General features: G+C 44.9%; 1 protein-coding gene across 1 annotated transcript; it reads left to right on the top strand.

Annotated features, from left to right (window-relative positions):
* The first annotated feature begins 928 nt into the window (after positions 1-928).
* Positions 929-17,829, top strand: HABP2 (hyaluronan binding protein 2). The gene is made up of 14 exons (XM_010017119.1): positions 929-1,003; positions 3,371-3,407; positions 4,403-4,459; positions 8,601-8,729; positions 9,881-9,991; positions 10,543-10,659; positions 11,028-11,147; positions 12,073-12,244; positions 13,130-13,224; positions 13,354-13,591; positions 14,471-14,613; positions 14,955-15,089; positions 16,615-16,760; positions 17,653-17,829. Exons 1-14 carry the CDS (start codon positions 929-931, stop codon positions 17,827-17,829), a joined length of 1,752 nt encoding a protein of 583 aa, XP_010015421.1.
* Positions 17,830-18,929: the final 1,100 nt, after the last annotated feature.

Below are 18,929 nucleotides of genomic sequence, written 5' to 3'. Positions count from 1 at the left end.
TTATTCAGAAAGAATCACCAAAGATTAACTGGACATTTTTATCTGAGAAAGAGCCACAGGATTCTATCCTGAGACCAAGAAAGCTCACGGTGCTCACATTACTGTTTGAAATCTATTACATTTCATTAGTGTCTCTTTCTTATCGAATTGAAATGGAAAAATGGAGAGTATCGTGTATCTGCAGTGTTTAACCTTGGTACAAAGCTTAATTAGCAAAGTTTCGATGGTTCTTCAGAGAAATGAAGTTTTAGTGAAGTGCTAATCATTATGATGATGGCGACAGACAACAAAGGTCGGGTGAAATTAGGATGTTTTGAATTTCAGCCATTTCTTCCACCATGTTTTTCTAAGAGCCCTATAAATGTAACCAGTTCAATGCTCAGCAATGCACTAGTGCCCATATCGAATGTCTCCCCCAGGTTTTTTCTCTCTCTGCACAGTTTCTTTTTTACGAGCCTAAATAAAGTTTAAACTCACTCTCCACAAATTCTTCCAGCTTCATCCCCCATCCCTGCGGACCTGCTACATACAGGATCTAGAGATTTTATTCCCTCTGGAGAGAGCACACAGAGTATCGGTGTCGAGCTGCAGCAAGGAGACCGTTTGGTGAAACCGGCCCCACACTCTTAATTCCTTCTCCCAACCCTTTTTGTTTGAATCCTGCTCCTCGTTGGGCTCAGTGCTGCACCTCGTCGGAAGGACAAGATCCTCCTCTGCTGGCCATGAGTAAATACGGCACGGCAGGCAGGATGCCCTGCCTTCACTGCCCCTGCCTGCACCCCTCTTGCAGCCCCCAACCTGTGTCCCTCTCCTAACTGCTTTCTGCATCCAATATCCTACATCCCCTTATGGCAGGGAGGAAAGGCTAAGCTCAAGCATGAAAGAGGGGAGGAGGCAAGCGCTTGTCTCTCCTTTACTGCAATCCACCATGGAAAGGGAGCCAAAAGGCTCTGGCTGTGTGCTGGCTCGCAGGGATTCAGTGCTTCAAAACCAGTATAGTCTGGTGAGTAGTCCCGTAGAGCTCCGAAGGGAGGAGAAAAGTCTTCACACCAAGAGGTCAGCTCTGCCTGGGGTTTTGTGTCTCTGCTGCTGAAGCATCTGACAGGCTTATGAGGGGTAAAGCTCTAAGGACACAAGAGCCTTATGATGAAGATTAACTTCTGGATTCTCCACTCCAAGATCTTTTGCTCCCAGTAACATTTGTACTGTAGCAGTAGATAGAGGCTTTCATCCAAAAGGAGGAATCAAAATCTGAGGCTCAGCCACCCTCAACTACAAGCCAGTGTCTGCTCTGAGGGGTGTTACTGGAAACCTGCACATTTTCCAGGCAGCAGTTTATTGCAAGAGGTTAGGGTATCTGCCCTTTCACAGTCAGCTCTGCCCATGGAGGAGTGCTTGGGCACTATGGGAGGGGTAGGTGGGTAACCTGGAAAAGAAAATAGTATAGCAAAGTGCTAGGTTTCTGATCTTTCTCCTTTCCTTGGTGTATGAGCAAAGCCTTGGGAAGGTGACAGTGTCATCTCTGTTCTACAGCTGTGGGAAACTGAGGCACAGATGAGCAAGATCACATCCTTCTCCTCACTCAGCCTGTGCTGAAACCCTCTAGCATCCCCGTGAGGTATCAAGGGCTGCCCTGAGTGTAGGGGCAACCTCACTGAAATCAAACCCTTCTGTCCCCAGAACCCCTTTCCAACCCCATCAGCACAACAGGGCACTGCAGAGAGCTGGTGAGGGAGATGAAATGTTTCTTGCTTCATCCTGCTGCATTACTGCTTCCTTGCTCTTTGGTTTGTCTATTTCTCCAACAGAAAGGAGCACCTTTCTGTCGGAGGTCTGGTTTGGTCTGTGTATATGGATGAACACTACCACTAATTGTAAATGGAGCAATTAAACCTTTCCTTCATACAATGTCTGGCAAAGGAGCTGACAAATCCTGTTACCTGCACTTAAGAAACATATACACCAAGGGCAGAGCTTTTACAGCCTTCTCGTTTACCATCATCTCTGCACTCACTCAGGAAGGCCAATTGTGTGAGTGTGTGTGTCCTTCCAGCTGCAAAGGATTTAGTTATGGGTGTGTGTGGCTCACTCAAGTGCTCCTGGAAAGGGGTTCTGCTGAGTGGTGCAGGGGACATCGCTCATTAAAGTCAGTGGGAAGGGGAGAGCTGGAGTGTCTGTTCTCCCTGGCTCAAACACAAGAGAGAAACAAACGTGCCTGAAGCAAAATCTCATTTATATATTCCAGGTAATATTCACAAATGTAAATTCTGAGCTTTTTAGGTCCTGCTTCTTACCTCATTGCTTCTGAGTCATTCGTTCTCAGTGTTAGCTGAGAATGTCTTTCTTCTATGTACCATTTCTATATATAATGCACAATTAAACAGGTTAGATTTACAGTTAATTGCATCTGTGGCAATATGTAGGTGCACGTAACAACTGTGTGTGAGTGTGTGTGCATGTATGTTGTCTTTATTATATGTGTTCAATTGTTTGGAAGTACATTCTTTTCTGACAAATCATGTGAGGGATGAAGAATAGCAGTTCCAATTCTCCTTCTTTACACCTGCTGTTAGCACGTGTATTCTCATCACTGGCAGGTAATTCTGCCCACAGCTGAGGTTTAGAGCAAGAGGGAAAGCGAGCTGCAATCGAGCTGCAATCGTCATGCAGGGGATGCATCCTGATGTGGAGTCAGCATGTCTCCTTTCAGACAAACCTCACTCGCACTCTTCAAAGCCTGAGAGCTGTTTTCCTTCTTCTGTTCCCTTTTGTTGCTCGCCCTTGATCATGAGCCCAAAAGGAAAGGCTGGAGCCCCACACTGGAAGTCGGACACATGGCATTTCCTTATGGGAAGAGGCAGAACTGTTCTCCTCCATTCATATGTTGTTGACAGCCTTCCAGTTCAGAGATCCAGATCCCACTGGCTGCTCCACGTGCAGTTTCCCAGGGCTGTGCTGGCACTGCCTGACCTCCGCTCTCCCCTGTCTGAGCTTTGGCAGCCGAATGGAGCATGGCCTCTGTTGGTATCACAGACACATTAGACAAATAGTCAGTGCGTGGTCACTTCATGAGCAAAGAGGCAATTGAACTCATTGTGGGCAGGGTTTTCCCAAAGCACACCAGCCCAGCAGCTTGGGCAGGATGCTCAGAAAAGCCAGAGCTCCCATGCGGGTTGTTGGACGCAGCGGGCATTTGAAGACGTTTTGCTAATCCTTTGAAAACCCAGCCCAATTGGCTCTGAAGTGGGTAATGACCCGATCTGGATGCTCAGCACTGGGGACGAACAGAAACTTTGTGCTGTAAACCCAGCACTGTGCTGGCTTTTGTTTTTCCAGAAACTGACTCTTTGCCCTTTTCTGCCTCATGCAGGTGGCCCGTTTATTCTCCCTGGCTGACCTGCTGGATGGTAAGTGGTTTCGATTTCGTTTTAACTTGTGCATACCAAACCAAGAGGCTGGTGACCTGGTCCTTCAAAGAGCCTTTGCTAGTGCCCAGTGCTGAATCTTATTAACTTCATGCTCAGCTTTGCTGAGCTCAAAATAAGACCTATGATCAACTACAAAGTATATTTGACTTTGGATGAGTAATATGGTAATATTCAGACTTCTGCATGTGCTCTGTGCTGGGCCAGGAGACAACACTGCACTAGGTCCCAGGCAGAAGCATGTCTGGAGCCCAAACCAGAGGTACAGCAGTAGTACTACTTTGCAGCTGGTTGTGGGGTACTCCTAAACTGCACCTGCAACTCACAGCTCTGTTCCATGCCTGGACTTTTCCACCATTCATAGAATCATAGAATGGTTTGGGTTGGAAAGGAGCTTAAGATCATCCAGTTCCAGCCCCCTGCCATGGGCAGGGATACCTCACTCTAGACCATGTCACTCTGTCCAACCTGGCCTTGAACACTGCCAGGGATGGAGCATTTACCATTTATTTGGGCAACCTGTTCCAGTGCCTCACCACCCTCACTGTGAAGAACTTCTTCCTTATATCTAATCTAAACTTCTCTGTCTAAGTTTGAACCCGTCACCCTTTGTACTATCACTACAATCCTGTGGCTTCATTCTGTGGTTGCATGTGCTCAAAACAGCTTTGGGGATCCATGGTAGGTCATGGTGCTGGGCTGCAAACCTCACATAAGCAAAGAGTCTAGCTGTGCCTGAAAACTGAAGGTCAGATAGATGAAGGCTAACTTTCCCTCGCAGCGTAGAACTAACTGTGGAACTTATTTCCACAATGTTTTGTCCAAAGTGCAGGAAGGTTCAAAAAGTGTTTACAAGCTCAGGCAAGTGAAAAATCATTAAGGGCTATGTAGCATTAAGATGTTGATAAGAGTAAAGCTCTGATGAATGTTCTGTGTGGATGTGGAGATTGTGTAAGGATTTGTACATCCTTTCACAGCCTACTTGGTCCACATAGAAGATTATGGTTTTATTGATAAGTTTGGTGTTGTTGCAGGTAAGTCCTGCTTCTCCTTTTCTTGATTTCAGTGGCTTTTAGGTCTGAGTTTATAATTTATAGCTAATAAAGTAGCACATTAATATACTCATTTTCTCAACAAAATTACATTACATTAATATACTAATTTTCTACTGTCCTGTTCATTCCAGTGGCATTTTGGCTTCCAGGTCCGACCTGCAAGTTCAGCAGTCTTGTAGTTCATACAGCGCTGCTGCTTTCCCCAAATTAATGTTGCTCTTCCAACACGATGTGTGTGGAACACACATTTCCAAGTTCTTTGTGCATCTGAGCTCAGCATTTGGCTTCTGCAAGTGTTTGGCCACGGAGTTGTGCACTTGGCTTTGGGCTTCACTCAGAGGCCTTGTGCAAACTGGTTGATTTGCCTTTTGATGATGGAGTATCCCTTTCACAGTTTCTTAATTCATTCCCTCTCTTATGCTTTGTGGTCCTTGCCTCTGTTTCTCCACTGCCTCTGCCCTCTTCCATTCTCCATCCTTCTGCAAGTCCCCCATTCCTTCAGCCATCATCATCCACCTTTGCCCAGTTCCTGTCCCTCCAAGGAAAAGGTGCTGCAAAACTGCTTTTAAGTAACAGCTACAAAACTATATGAAAGGTTTTGCTGTTAGCTGGTCTCACTATTTTCACAACTTCCTTCTGAAGCTGCAGATACTCCCAGCTACAGCCTGTGTGGAAGGGAGGATATACGTGAGGTCTTGTCTCTGCAGAAGTAAATGGGGGACATCTCATTATTTAAAAAACAGTCAAGATTTTAGCCCCATAAAAATAACATTACATTATTCTCAGAGCTGGAGACAAAAAGTATTTAGAAAGGTGGTAGGAAAACTCATCCTGCTTAAATTGGGCCACATTTCAGTCAATCCCCAGAGGTTCAGAGAGCTTGAATAAACGCTGGGTACTTTCTGGCACTCTTGATGTGTGTTGGCAATAGGCTTTAACTTTGCACATCACTCATCTTGACATCTGCAGTCCAACAAAGTTACCTCGCAATTCAGGTCACTCGATGGCATCCTAATGCATCACTTTCCCACTTGGAACATTAGTCATGACTTGATCCAGTGAACGTTTTGAAAACAGTGTGACTGCCAGCATTGGGATATCTGTTCTCTCTGAAACAGAGAGCCCATGTAAGCTAATGAACAAGGGGATATTGATCAGAAATCCATTGCTTGATCGACAGCTCTTGGCAATGTGAAAAACTGCAGATGAAAGCTTGAGCAGTTTAAAAGATCACCCAGACCTCAAAGCTGATTTGAAGCTTTAAAAGTCAATCTCTGTCTATCAATTATGGGGGAATTTTTTTGTACTACACAGAGGAAAGTTATTCTTTGAAAATTTGCATGCAGGATGTCTAATTTAATTTCATGTAATAGTCACATTTCAGTGACAAATGTCAGATCACTGCTTTTTTTAAGTATGTTAAGGTTTTCCAGCACTTACAAAGAGCGAACACTCTGATTTAGTAATATGTTTAAATCAACCAGTGTATCAGACTTTGTGCACTAATTATGTGCTCAGATACAAAAAAGTGTTGTTTTTCCTTTACTAAACCTATAGCTTGTTATGAATAATTAAAAAAAAAGTGGAATGGGAGCACTTCTTAAATAAGAGATGTGGAAGCCAAATAGTTATTTAGTGTCGAAGCAATGATAAATAAGATGACATCTTTTAGCTTGATGGCATGTACCCAAGTCAGGGTTTTCTGTTCTTTGTTTTTCACTGCTTCATGCAGCTGGGGAGGACACGGAGTAGCTGAGAGATGGGAAACATCACTCATGTGACCCCTAGAAGCAATTCCTGTTTCATAAGGAGGGATGGGGAAAGTAGGGACACTGGTGATTCCTCAGATCGGCTGCGCTCTCCCACCACCTTGGCTGGTCTGCAGGCCACGCAGCTCAGCTTCCTGACTTCTATTATTCATATGGGGAAAACAGGGTACCCAAGAGGGTTTACTGATGTTTTCCAAGCCCTTTCTGCATGCACCTTTAACTGCACAGCTTGGTCATAACATTTCTTGTAATGGTAACTGCCAGCCCATGAAGGGGTTTGTTTGGTGCTGCCCGCTCCACCTGAACCCTGCTCACCCAAAAGTGCCCTAATGGGGCAAACTGGCCCTCAAAGGCTGATGGGTACCAAACTGGCCTCAGGTGTGCATTGACCCATCCCAGAGCTGCCTGTATGTCATGTCCCTGTCAGTGCAAATGGGGTTTTTTGCCTCCTCCATCTTGCAGAGCTGCCAGAAGCACATGTCCTATAAAATGTGAATTGCATCTTGGCTAACTTGGGCTTTACCATAGAGGTGTACTTAAAATAGTCCATAATGGGCCAACAAGTAATTTGATAGGTGTTGTTAATAAATGATTAATTATTAACATTAAAATATTGCTAAGATATGATGCCAATTTAACAAACTGAAGTGACAGTATTGTCATCTCTTAACACCGTATTTACACTGAGGAGGTGGTTTAAAAATCATGGTAGATGCTTCTACAATGGCTTAGCTATTTGAGCTCATTTGGAGCACTTGTTTTTCCTCTATCAACTCAAGCGAGTCCTCACCAGCTTCTGTAAATCATGCTGGGCGTATTTGCAGTCTGCTTTTGGCAGTAGTAACTCCCCTGTTCATCCTTCATAACTTTTAGCAGGTATGTTTTCCCATTAAAAGGGCTCCCCCATCCCTCAGAATACTTCTTTAAAACATCTGTGGAATGAAAGCCGATGTTACCCACTGAGATTCTGAAAACAAACAGGGGAAACAAAATCAGTCTCCTTCAGACAATCCCCTCAAACTCAAGTCCTCTTGCAAAGTCTCCCCTCCTACGCAGTGAGCTTGCAGGCTGCATTTCAGGCAAAACCCTCTTTTTGTTTTCCTTTCTTAACTACATCACATTAAATTTAATTTTGCTCACGGTAGACAATGTCCTTATCTTCCAGCGAGATCCTTCTGTTCCTCAGCAAGGCACACACTTCTGCAACACTTGCACATTGTCGAGACTCAGCTCCTGTGGAAATAATGAGCTGAGGAAAAGGAGTCTTGACTTAACATAGCAATAAATGAGGTGAAACTTTCCTTCTTTTTATTTTTTTTTGGTGAGAGTTGGCATGTAGGAAAAAAAGAATAAAAAAAGAGAAGACAGTTCTATTTTAATATGAAGTATAAAACATCCATTGTACAAAAGTGGAATTTCTTTCTTTTTTTTTTCAGAAGCAAAGAAAGAATAAAGATAAAGGCTGCAAGGGAATGAATGAGGAGAGAAAACTAAGATAATGCAGTTGATAATCAGTTCAAGGCAGAGCATTATCCATGGGGCCATCGGTCCGGCCCTAGGGGAGAGCTTTTTAAAATGCCTCTGTATGGAGCTTAGCTTTGCTCATTACCATAGTTTGTCTTTGAAACACCGGCGTGGCTTCCCCCGGCAGCAGCCATACCTGTGCAAGGAGCCGCCAGCCCACTTTAATCATCCAAACCCCCCCCCAAAACATGGGCTGGCAAAGCAGCGTGTCCCACCGGTGCCAGGCTCCCAGGAGGATGCTGGCTGCCGGCTTGGCTGAGGCAAGGATGGGCTTTTCAGCATGGGTCTCTTGCACTGGGTCCTCGCTCCTCAGAAGGGCTTTGCATGTAGGGAGCTACATAGGTGTGCAGGTGCCTTGGGCCCTCGCTCCCCTCTGATTTCCCTCAAAATGGGTTTCTGTGTCCCCACACGCAGCAGGTACCTGCACACCGGTGAGGGTCTTGCCTCGTGCTCCAGCAGCGGTGATGCTGGTGATCAAAGTAGCTGGACAAAGGAAAACCCTTCTTCTTGTAGGAATCTAAATCTCCTTTTCTCACTGTGCTGGTAGCAGCCATCAGCATCTTCCCTGGCCGTGAGGGCAGAGCTGGGGCCAGGAGTGCTCAGGGGTGGCCATGCTTGGTGCTGGGTGAGTTCTGCTCACACCGAGGAAGAGCTGAATGGCATCTTTGGTTCTCAAGATGATGAGAGCTCTAGACCCACTAACATCCCAAATGAGCTGTAGGAGAAAAGGGCCGTCCAACCCAGGAAATAACCTCTTTCATACCTTCTTTTCTTCTATCAGTCTTAATTCCTCTGTTCTTCCACCCTCTTCTCACCCCATCCTGCAGACGAGGCTGATGACTATGAGTACGATGATGAGTACCTGGAACCGGAGCAGGACCTCTTCAACCAGCAGCAGCACTCAGAGGACCCTGACTGGTTTGAGGCATATTTTGGCTACAGCGATACTAGAAAAGGTACCTCTGAGGGGTGGGCAGGGAGCGGTACAATCCCAGCCCTGCGCTTGCAGCAGGAGTGTGGCAGGGCTCGGCTGCCCGCGTGTGTTTGAAGCAGGAGGGTGGCAGGCCTCGGCTGCCAGCCTGCTCTCGAAATGCCTGCATCAAAGGGATGAGTTAGGAGGATCGTTTGCTGTGTTCTCCTTTGTATTTCTCTTGTAAGGAGCCTGTGTTTTATCTCTGGGTTTCACAGGATGGATTCTGATCATGCAGAACATTTCTGATTGCTACTACAAAAAAAAGCACAGGCTTATTTGTCTATAGACACTGTAAGATGTAATTGCTGTTTTCATGGGATGTATGTTCTGTATTTATGATGGGAACCAAATGTAGAGCAGGTTTCTTTTTTTTCTTCTTTTTTTCTTTTCTCGGTTGCAGGGTTTTCTCTTTTATTTTCTTTTTCTGTTTTGCCAAACTTCAGGAGAGCAGGAGAGGATGCTTGATATGCCTCAGGGAACACAAAAGGAGAGACAGGGAAGTTGGCTGTAACATACCCTGGGTTATCCCCCCGTACAAAGACAGCAGAGCTGGTATGTGGCTGTCCCCATTATAAATTGCTCCTGACAGCCTGGAATGGAGAGGTTGAACACAGTTCTAAGGAGCAGCACTCAAAAGCCCCTCGTCAGGTGCCTGTTCCCTTGAAGCAACAGACACCCAGGGGTATTATAGAGCATCGTGGTGGTGAATGGCTTTTCCAGGGAAGATTTAGTGCCGCCTTACAGCTAGGGCAATGACAAACCCAGATACCTCCACACCAAGTGCATGAAAGCAGATCCCCAGGGCCAGCTCTGGTTCTTCAGGCATCTGTTTCTTCTGCTGCCATAGCGGCAACTCTGCTCCTGGGCAAAGCAGGGACTTGACCCATTACAGCTCCATCACAGACGTAGAGAAGGGAGCTGGGGAGATCCAGGCCCAAAGCCAGGGGCTGTTACAACTTGCAGTAGCCTCTGCAACAAGTCATAGCTGTTCCTGTGGCTGCATAAGCATAGTATGTGTTAACATGATCTGCTGTGCCTAAGGAGGCAGCCTTCTGCAGTCAGAAAACACAAGAAGAGAAAGCAGGTGATGGAGGTGGAGCAGTTGGAAGTAAAAGATCTTCATCCTTCCCCCAGCAGACCCATGCTCCTCCAACCCCTGCAAGAACAACGGTAGGTGTGAAAACAGAGGAAGCAACTTCAGTTGTCTCTGTCCCAAGCCGTACACGGGGAACACGTGCGAGAGAGGTAAGTGCTCCTTTGGTAACTTACACTCCTGATTTTGGCACTGAACACTATCGTACAGCTCTGCCAATGGGAGCGAACACAAGGCTCTATAAACCCACTGTTTGCTGGGCTGAGGGTTTTGACAGCCCACCCCAGTCATGTTCCTATGTTTCACACTTAGCTTCCTGTCCAGACCATGGTCTGTCTAAAGCAGTATCCAGGAAAACAGATTTTAGGTGTTCAGAAAGGTCTACTCAGTCTCCTGCCAGGTGGGGCAGTGAGGAGCTGCTTGCTAGTCATAGAACCATAGAATGGTTTGGGTTGGAAAGGACCTTAAGATCATCTAGTTCCAACCCCCTGCCATGGGCAGGGACACCTCACTCTAGACCATGTCACTCTGTCCAACCTGGCCTTGAACTCTGCCAGGGATGGAGCATTTACCATTTCTTTGGGCCTCCAGATTCTTTCCCACTGATACTAAGAACATGCAGGGAAATCTCAAGTCCACACGGGCCCAGCTCTTGTGCACACACAAATGATGATGAAGTACCTCACGTCTCCGTTTTCCACAGTGGAGGACATGTGTCTGGAGAAGAGATGCCACAGAGGAGACTGCCTGCTTACGTTGACTCCACCTTATTTTCAGTGCAGCTGCAATCACCCCTACAAGAAACCTGACTGCCAACGAGGTGGGCACTCAGCAGGGCACCGAGAGGATTGTGGTGGGGGGACAGCACAGGGATGTCACCCCACCACAGCTGGTCTGTGGTGGGAAATCACACTCGACCCACCGCAGAGTGTGGTCCTGCCCTCGTCATCCAGCCTGAGCCTGCTACAGGTCCCATCCGTGGGGCTGGTCAGTGATGAGTGATGCTTGACGCGCAGGGGAGTGGTTCAGCCACTGGTAAACCAGTGTTTTAAGGAGCATCTAAGAGCTCCTAAGAACTCAAAGCCAACAGGCTAAGTGAGAGCTCTCCCCAGTTTCCGTCAGGCATGTGAGTGGCTCTATGGCGTTCAGCAGAGTGACATGGCTGTTCTGTGTCTTCCCCATTGACAGCACCTTCACCATGCAGGCCAAACCCTTGCAAAAACGGAGGTGTCTGCATTCGGCACAGAATCAGATCGAAGTTCACCTGCGAGTGCCCAGCACCTTTCAGAGGGAGGTTCTGCGAGATCGGTACGTCATAGCACCAGGGCACAGTGCAGGGGTGAAGCCTCCAGACAGCCAGAATAACTGCTGCCATCGCTGACTACACCGGGACACCCTCCTCCTTGGGGAGAGTGTTGGAGGAAGAAGCTGGCTTCTGCAGCCACCACTGGCAAAGCAAATCCAAAGCAGTTCCCGTACTGACGTGTGCTTCAGCAAGGTCCCACTGGTATATGATGAGTGAGCACACATTTCCCAGGGGTCACATATGTCCCATGGGGAAGGAACGTCAGGCTTTCCTTAAATACTCAAAAGCTGATGTAGTGAAGATTCATGCCCAGTTGTCTGTGACTCCCCAGGCTGAGAGAACAGCCACTAATACATGGATGAGTGGCCAAGGGCATCCAAGCCTGCATGAAGAGCCTTTGCCCCTGTACCATGACACCACAGCCCACACGTGTTTCCAAGGAAGTGGATTTGTTTCTTCTCTTTTAAAAGTTGATTGTGTTTCAAACTCCATGTACATGCTCCACATTGCAGATGACTTTTTCCTGCGCCTCACTTACAGGTCAGGTTCACAACCCACTACTTTCCTTTTGGCACATCCACTGCCCTAGCATGGTAGCAGCTCTGTGCTCACTTCTGTCTAACCCTGCTGATATCATTTCTTGCCAGACAAAGATTCTGCTTTGGCATTTAGACACCTCTTATCTACTAGGTCTTTACCATGCAAAGAGGTGTCAGGTATTTGAAGTCAATCAAGCTTCAAGATGGTTAGATATTGTACAGTAGTCTTATTTCTGTTCTGTGTAGGGTAAGGGATATCATTACATGACCCAGTAGGTCCTTCCAATCCTCCATAAAATAAACAGGACAAGGAAGGGAAGAAAGAGGGACTACTTCGGGCAAGGAACAACACAAAAGCAATTGTAATATCAGCATTTTCTTCCTACAGGACTGGATGACTGTTATGAAGAGGACTCCTTTAATTACAGAGGAAGGGTGAACCAAGCAGTGAATGGGAAGACGTGCCTGCACTGGAATTCTCACCTTCTCTTGGACCACCCTATTAATGCCTTTATGGAGGATGCTGACTCTTATGGCATCGGTGAACATAACTTCTGCAGGTAACATTTTGAAGAAGCAACTGCAGAGGTCCTTATCAAAGAGAGACCGTCATGGTTTAATCCCAGCTGGCAACACAGCCCCACTGAGCCACTCAGTCATCCCCCCCAGCAGGATAAGGGAGAGAGAAGAGTAAAAGAGAAAACTTATGGGCTGAGATAAAGACAGTTCAATAGGAAAAACAAAAGCCTTGCACACAAGCAAAGCTAAACAAGGAATTCATTCACCACTTCCCATCGCAGGCAGGTGTTCAGCCATCTCCAGGAAAGCAGGGCTCCATCACACATTACAGTTACTTGAGAAGACAAACACCATCACTCCCAGTGTCTCTTTTCCTTCTTCCCCCAGGTTTACATGCTGAGCACCTTGACTCTGTGTAAGCGCTGCTCAGCAGTGATGAAAATGTCTCTGTGCTATCCACACTGTTTTACCACAAATCCAATGCACAGCCCCATACCAGCTACTATGGAGAAAATGAACTCTACCCCAGCCAAAACCAGCACAGGCACTGAGGACAAACTGCTCACTTGGCAAACTGATAGTGTTAACCTCTCACATCTTTCAAGACAATGCCAGTCTACAAAACAGCAGGATGTCAGAGGTGCATTCCCTAAGTCACTGTACTGATGTGAGGCTTCCAGAAGCAGCTCTCATTTCCCTGAATGAGTTCCCCATTTTTCTTAGTGTTAAGATAGGGACAGTAATATGGCAGAAGCCCCACTCTCTTATCTCAGGCATCTTTGTCAAATCTTATGAAAGAGTATTTTTGGAAGTCTGGCTCTCATATGGGAATAGGAGGTGCTCCCCTAAGCATCTTCAGCTCCTTCCCTGGTTTCATGGAGATTTCCCCATTCCTGATGGCTGATGGTCTGAACTGTTCCCTTCAGGAATCCCGATGAGGATGAAAAACCCTGGTGCTACATCAGAAAAAATCACAAAGTGGAATGGGACTTCTGTGACGTTTCACCCTGCTCAGGAACAGGTATGGAATTAGAAGTGAGCTGTTTTGCTGCAGTGTACATGGTCCAGAGCAGCAGGTGACTCCCTGTTACTTAGCTCCTCCAGTCAATATTACCTCTGCATTATATATCTGCTGTCTCTTCCAATGCAGCTGAAGAGACCCCACAGTCAAGAGACAGCCCAATAGAATCAAATGAAATGTTCAAAACATGTGGACAACCAGAAATTCCAAGGATGGTCCAGAGGATCTATGGTGGGACTAAGACTACAGCTGGCAAACATCCCTGGATAGCATCTCTGCAGACGAAGTCTTCACCTAGGGGTGAACATTTCTGTGGTGGAGTGCTCATCAAAGCGTGCTGGGTTCTTACTGCTGGGCACTGTGTTGTGTAGGTGCATGTCCTATGCCTACAGCAGACAAACGTATACATATTAGGATGTTTTTTAAAGACAGTTTGGAGTTCAAATTATTTGCAATGATGTAAATGATTGATGGAAATCAAGTTGAAAGGAAAATGTATATGTGAAAAAATGAACACATAGCTGAAAATATATATATCCACTTGAAAATGGTGCTTGCTAGAATAACAAATTTAACTTATCCCCCACTCAACTAGAATGAGCTAAAGTAGTTGTGTGAGAGATAAAAAGGAGGAAAGTAACCCAATTTCACAAGGTATAAAAGAAAGACTCTTTGAAAACTTCAGGGGATATTGAAATACTATAAGCAACATCACATATTGCATCATAATTAAGATCTCCAGAACAGCCTAAATATGCATTTTGTTTTCAATTGTTTATGTGCCAGATTGCTTAGAATATGACATTCCTTCAATGTTTTTGTTGAATATACTGGAAACCACCACACTGGAAACTTGTAAATTACAATCTGGAGATCATTCCAGGTGATTTTAAGTATGTCCAGACTGCAAACATGCAATTGTACTCTCCTCGCTCCATGAGCAGCCACCCATCATCACAGCTGCAGTCATACACTGTGTGCCCACTGCTCCTCTGCCCTAAAATGCAAAGAAAACCATGTCCATGCAGCTTTAAATCACTTGGTTTCATGATTGCAGCATGTTAAGAGCACACGTATTGTCCAACACCACCACTTCCCTGACTAAGCCCTCCCATAACAACCTGAGGAAATCTTCTATCCATGCTCTACAGCAGGAAGCAGTATCTTGACTTCCAGACACTAAAGGTGCATGTTATCACCACCACTGATAGATTGTGACTGAATAAGATTTATTTTCTTTTTTCAGACAATCAGCAAAAAATCTCCAAGTAGCCCTTGGGAAGCAAGACCTCAAGAAGAGAGAGCCTCAAGAGCAAATATTTGATGTGGAGAAGGTCATCAAACATTACAACTACAGGGAGAAGAATCACGTCCCACACAATGATATCGGTAAATCCCTTTTATTGAGTATTCACAGGGCTCACCTCCAACCTTAGTGGTTTGAAGTGCCTCTCCCCAACTAATATCAATGTGAAATTCCCATTGAGACTATATCCTGGAAATAATTAGGCCAAACTGTGGCTTAGAGCCATTTGAATCTTTGGGATGTGAATCTTGGCGGGCAGGCAGAAGTGGGAGGAGCAAAACAACAGGGATAGGTCCAGTATGGAGTGGAAATGGCATGTCTGGTATATGCAGCTTTGTCTGGGGTTGTGTCACAGCCCAGTAATGATAGTTTGGGAATAAAGTTAGCTACAAATACTTTCTGTTGTTGTTTATCTTCTCTCCAGCACTACTTAAGCTGAAGCCAGTTGATGGTCACTGTGCAGTGGAAACAACGTATGTGAAAACAGCATGTCTGCCTTACATCCGCTTTCCCGATGGGGCTGACTGCTTCATTTCAGGATGGGGCGCCACAGAGAAAGGTATCCATGGGCACTTCCACAGCAAGATGGGCTGGTACTTTCAGTAGCAATCGCCAGACCCAAATGTGAAACCAAGACATGGAATTCATGTCTTAGGACATGATGAATTAGATGGATTTATTCATCTTAGGATAGCTAAACCCTGCCATGGAAATCACTCATTAGCAGAGATCTCCAACTGCTAAGACCAACCAAACCTTTCGGAGCTCTGCAAAAATCCCTCACGCAGTGTTTTTTGCTTACCACCTGACACACCATGTCATGGTTTCATCTGAAGCCAGCAATAGAAACAAGAAGGTATCAAGCGAGAGGCTATTGTGTATAGAATTTGTGTGTTTCAAGACAGGACTAAGAAAGATGGGAACTTTCACATGGTTTTCCAGCCCGTTGGGTCAGTGAAAGCTTTTCAGCATCTGGATCTTCAGATGTTCTGAAAAATAAGGAAAAAGAAGAAAAAATCCAAAGCTTTTCAAATTCAACCAGCTCTATCCCAAACCTTTCTTGCCCGTGGTAAATCCTAAGGGGAGAAATTACTATGCTTAAAAAAAAGATAATGGCAATTTTCTGAAAAATGCATTTTCTCATGTTCTGATTGATGTGTTGCTGTAAAGCAGCAGAAGGAAAATGTGTCACTGAGGCTGCAGTAGGTGTCCTAGTGCTTTGTGACTGATACAGCCTGATACGATACATAGGACCAAATTCTCCCTTCTGATGTAGCTCTCATTGAAGTCCACAAGAGACAAGTGTGTTCATTTGATCAGAATGCACCAACAGAATTTAATGGACATTTTTGAAAAGTTCCAAATAAAAAGTCTCTCTTGAAAAGGGTACAGGGAATTTTATTTTTTTCTTTCCCCAACAAAGAGTCTCAGGTACCCTGTACATGTTCAAACTAGATGGCTCCTTCTTTGAGCAGAGCTATTATTAGCATTGCAGGAAATCACTGCAGAAATGGAATATTTCCCGAAGTTCAAGCAGAACCAAACTTATAAACCACCCTTAATTATCTACAGATGTAGTGCTTTGAAACCCTGGCTATTGCCTTTAGATGTCAAGTTATGTCTTTAGATTCACTGTAATTAATCATTGCCCTTAAATATTGCATGATTTTCAGTTTTCATCTGTTTCATTAGCCCGAGTGTTAAAACATCTAATGGCAGCAGGCTGAGGAGTGCTGAGCTGCCCGAAGTCCCACTGGGACTCGTGGGAGCTGCAGAAAACCAGCACCTCTGAAAAGCAGGATTACATTGGTAGAGTTGATGGGAGTCAAATTCTGAATGCCTGACTTTGCTTTTCCTCAGGCAGCAACTCGGTGTCCTTAGCAAAGTTTCCAGGCTCCAACTCTAACTCTTACCATTTCAGACAGATGCCACTTCTTTCCTTCCCAGACTAGCACATGCATCCCCCCTCCCTGCTCTTCCCCCTTCCCATCCCACTGGCAAGCAAGCTCGTATTTTGAACAAAGACAACATGTAACAGGGTTGGGAGGAAGGTGACTCCATTTTTTTTGGTGCACATCCCATAGATGACTTATCCCGTCAGCTGTTAGATGCCAACGTCAAGCTGATTTCGCAGAGGAAATGCAATGCACCCAGAGCATATGATCAGAGACTGGATGAAAGCATGTTTTGCGCAGGAAACCTTCAGAGACCCGGAGCTGATTCTTGTCAGGTCTGTTGCTTTTTCTGTATTTGAACATTAATTTTTTGTGCAAATAGGCTGTGCACAGTAACAGCTTTGGCAGGGTGCTGCATATGTATCTGTTTCTCCCATCAGCGTATTTCAACAGCCATCGCCTTTCTTCAGTACAGTTTGAGATGTAAATCCCTAGAGCTAATGTTGTCACTGTCTGACACAGGCAGATCTATGGAAGTTAGAGACTAGCCTGGAAAGTTTGGCTTCTAAGGCAGTTTGTCATAATAACCTGAAAACTTGCCTTTTTTCTCTCCATCTTATTATGGCCTCTGCCACGAGCACCAATTCTAGTCTGATTTTCACTATGATGGTTAAGACATGCAGGGAAAGTCAGGATTGATATTTCTTCTCATTACAACTAGTCTAAATGTGAAGCAAGTTCATATTCATACAGTTGAAACCATATACAGTTGAAACCGTTGATAGGGAAGAGTTTGAACAGCACTTCCTAAGGTACAAACTACCACTGTAAGCATACTTTGCTATAGAAATCACCACTTAAAACAATGAGACCAACCAGCTCAGAATAAAGTTATTTTGAGGGGTGTGGGAGAGACCAAGTATTTTTATTTAGGCCAAGGATCACATTTTTATCTTTCTGAGCTCAGGCTCTTGAATGCCTGGGAAATTTCATGTGACCTTGTCAGCTGTATGTCACAGACTTGAACAAACAAGAAGTTGCATCCAAAAAGTCTGGTATCATTTGCCCTGGTTCCAGAACTGCAAGCTTACTCAGGCACTGAGCAGCATCTGGTGGTACATCCGATAGGGAAAAAGCATCATTAGAGCTTCAAAATCTTACCATAAGATTCTTATTTTGGTTAACATTTTCCTTCAGGTTCTGAACATGTATGTTCTTTCTCACCAGGGAGACTCTGGAGGCCCACTAACTTGTGTAGAAGATGGCTTCTACTATGTATATGGCCTTGTGAGCTGGGGTGATGGCTGCAGGTTAAAAAACAAGCCAGGAGTTTATACCCAGGTGACAGCATTTCTCAGTTGGATTAAATCTACAATTCAGACTGAGTCCAGCTCACTTCATTAGGAGACAGCTTTGAAATGACAAATGGTAAGCTTAAGACATTTACTTATTTTCACTGTTTCCCCAAATGCCTCCTCTTTGACCAAAATATTATTGATATTTTCTCATGGCCTACATGGGGCATCTTGAAAACAACCTTAGAACATTTGCTAGAAAGTCAGTGGCAGTTTTTCTGTTGGGGGCTTTGAAATAAGCCCACATTTCATAGCAACACAGAGCAGAAAGTAAAGCAGCTCCAGTTCTTCCCCAAATCAATCAGAGCTGTGCTTGCCAGTGTTTCCAGTTCTGCTTTTTAAGCCTTGAAAAGTCTGCTGCCAGACATTCCCTTTTCCCCTCATGTGCCTCCTGCCAAAGGTGTGTTTTTTCTGCACTCATCAGACCCCAACGCCTCAAAGCTATAGGTGTGTGCTCCTAAAGCCAGTACTATTTTTCACACGCTTTAAAATCATCGTGTGCCCATGTCTGCAAGACTGCAGCTATTGGAATTATCTGAGGAGAGAGCATCAGGTAGGAGAATTATTTGTAAAAGCCTTTCTGTAGGGCAAATAACCACAAATTCCATCAGTGATTCATTTCAGATTGAAAAGAAAAATAAAAAAATCAATATTAGGATTATCCTCTCTATTCCTGATTAGAGGATCATTACTTAATATGCTACAGATCTACAGTAGTGTACGTGTGCTTAACTTCAAACACAGTGAGACCTAGGGGGTATTAAATCCCATTTAAAGGTATGGGTGTAAAGCTATTGGATAATTCGTGGGCTTTCATAAGTTTTCCAAGTCAAATGGTATCATTTTTGCCCAACGATTCTGCATGGAAATTTGAAAAACAGGGGATTAGTATTAAGTCTATTAACCTGATCTAGTTGAAGATGTCCCTGCACATTGCACAGGGGGTGAGAATTTCTAACAAACTCATTCTGAGGTTTTGCTTTGGAAGATTTGAAAAAGACTGAAAAACTAATTGTGACCTGAATACATCCTGTTAATCAAGAACATATTCCCTGATGTCCACAAAGGCCTGCCCTTGGTTAGTCAATGATCACTTTACTTCCACTGGCCTTTGTCTCGTTTACCTGAATCATGATTTTGTATTCTCTT

The sequence above is a fragment of the Nestor notabilis genome, unplaced genomic scaffold, assembly GCF_000696875.1.
Source record: "Nestor notabilis isolate BGI_N333 unplaced genomic scaffold, ASM69687v1 scaffold786, whole genome shotgun sequence".
NCBI lineage: Eukaryota > Metazoa > Chordata > Aves > Psittaciformes > Psittacidae > Nestor > Nestor notabilis.
Note: the sequence above shows the minus strand (reverse complement) of the source record. Positions and strands in the feature narration are given on the sequence as shown.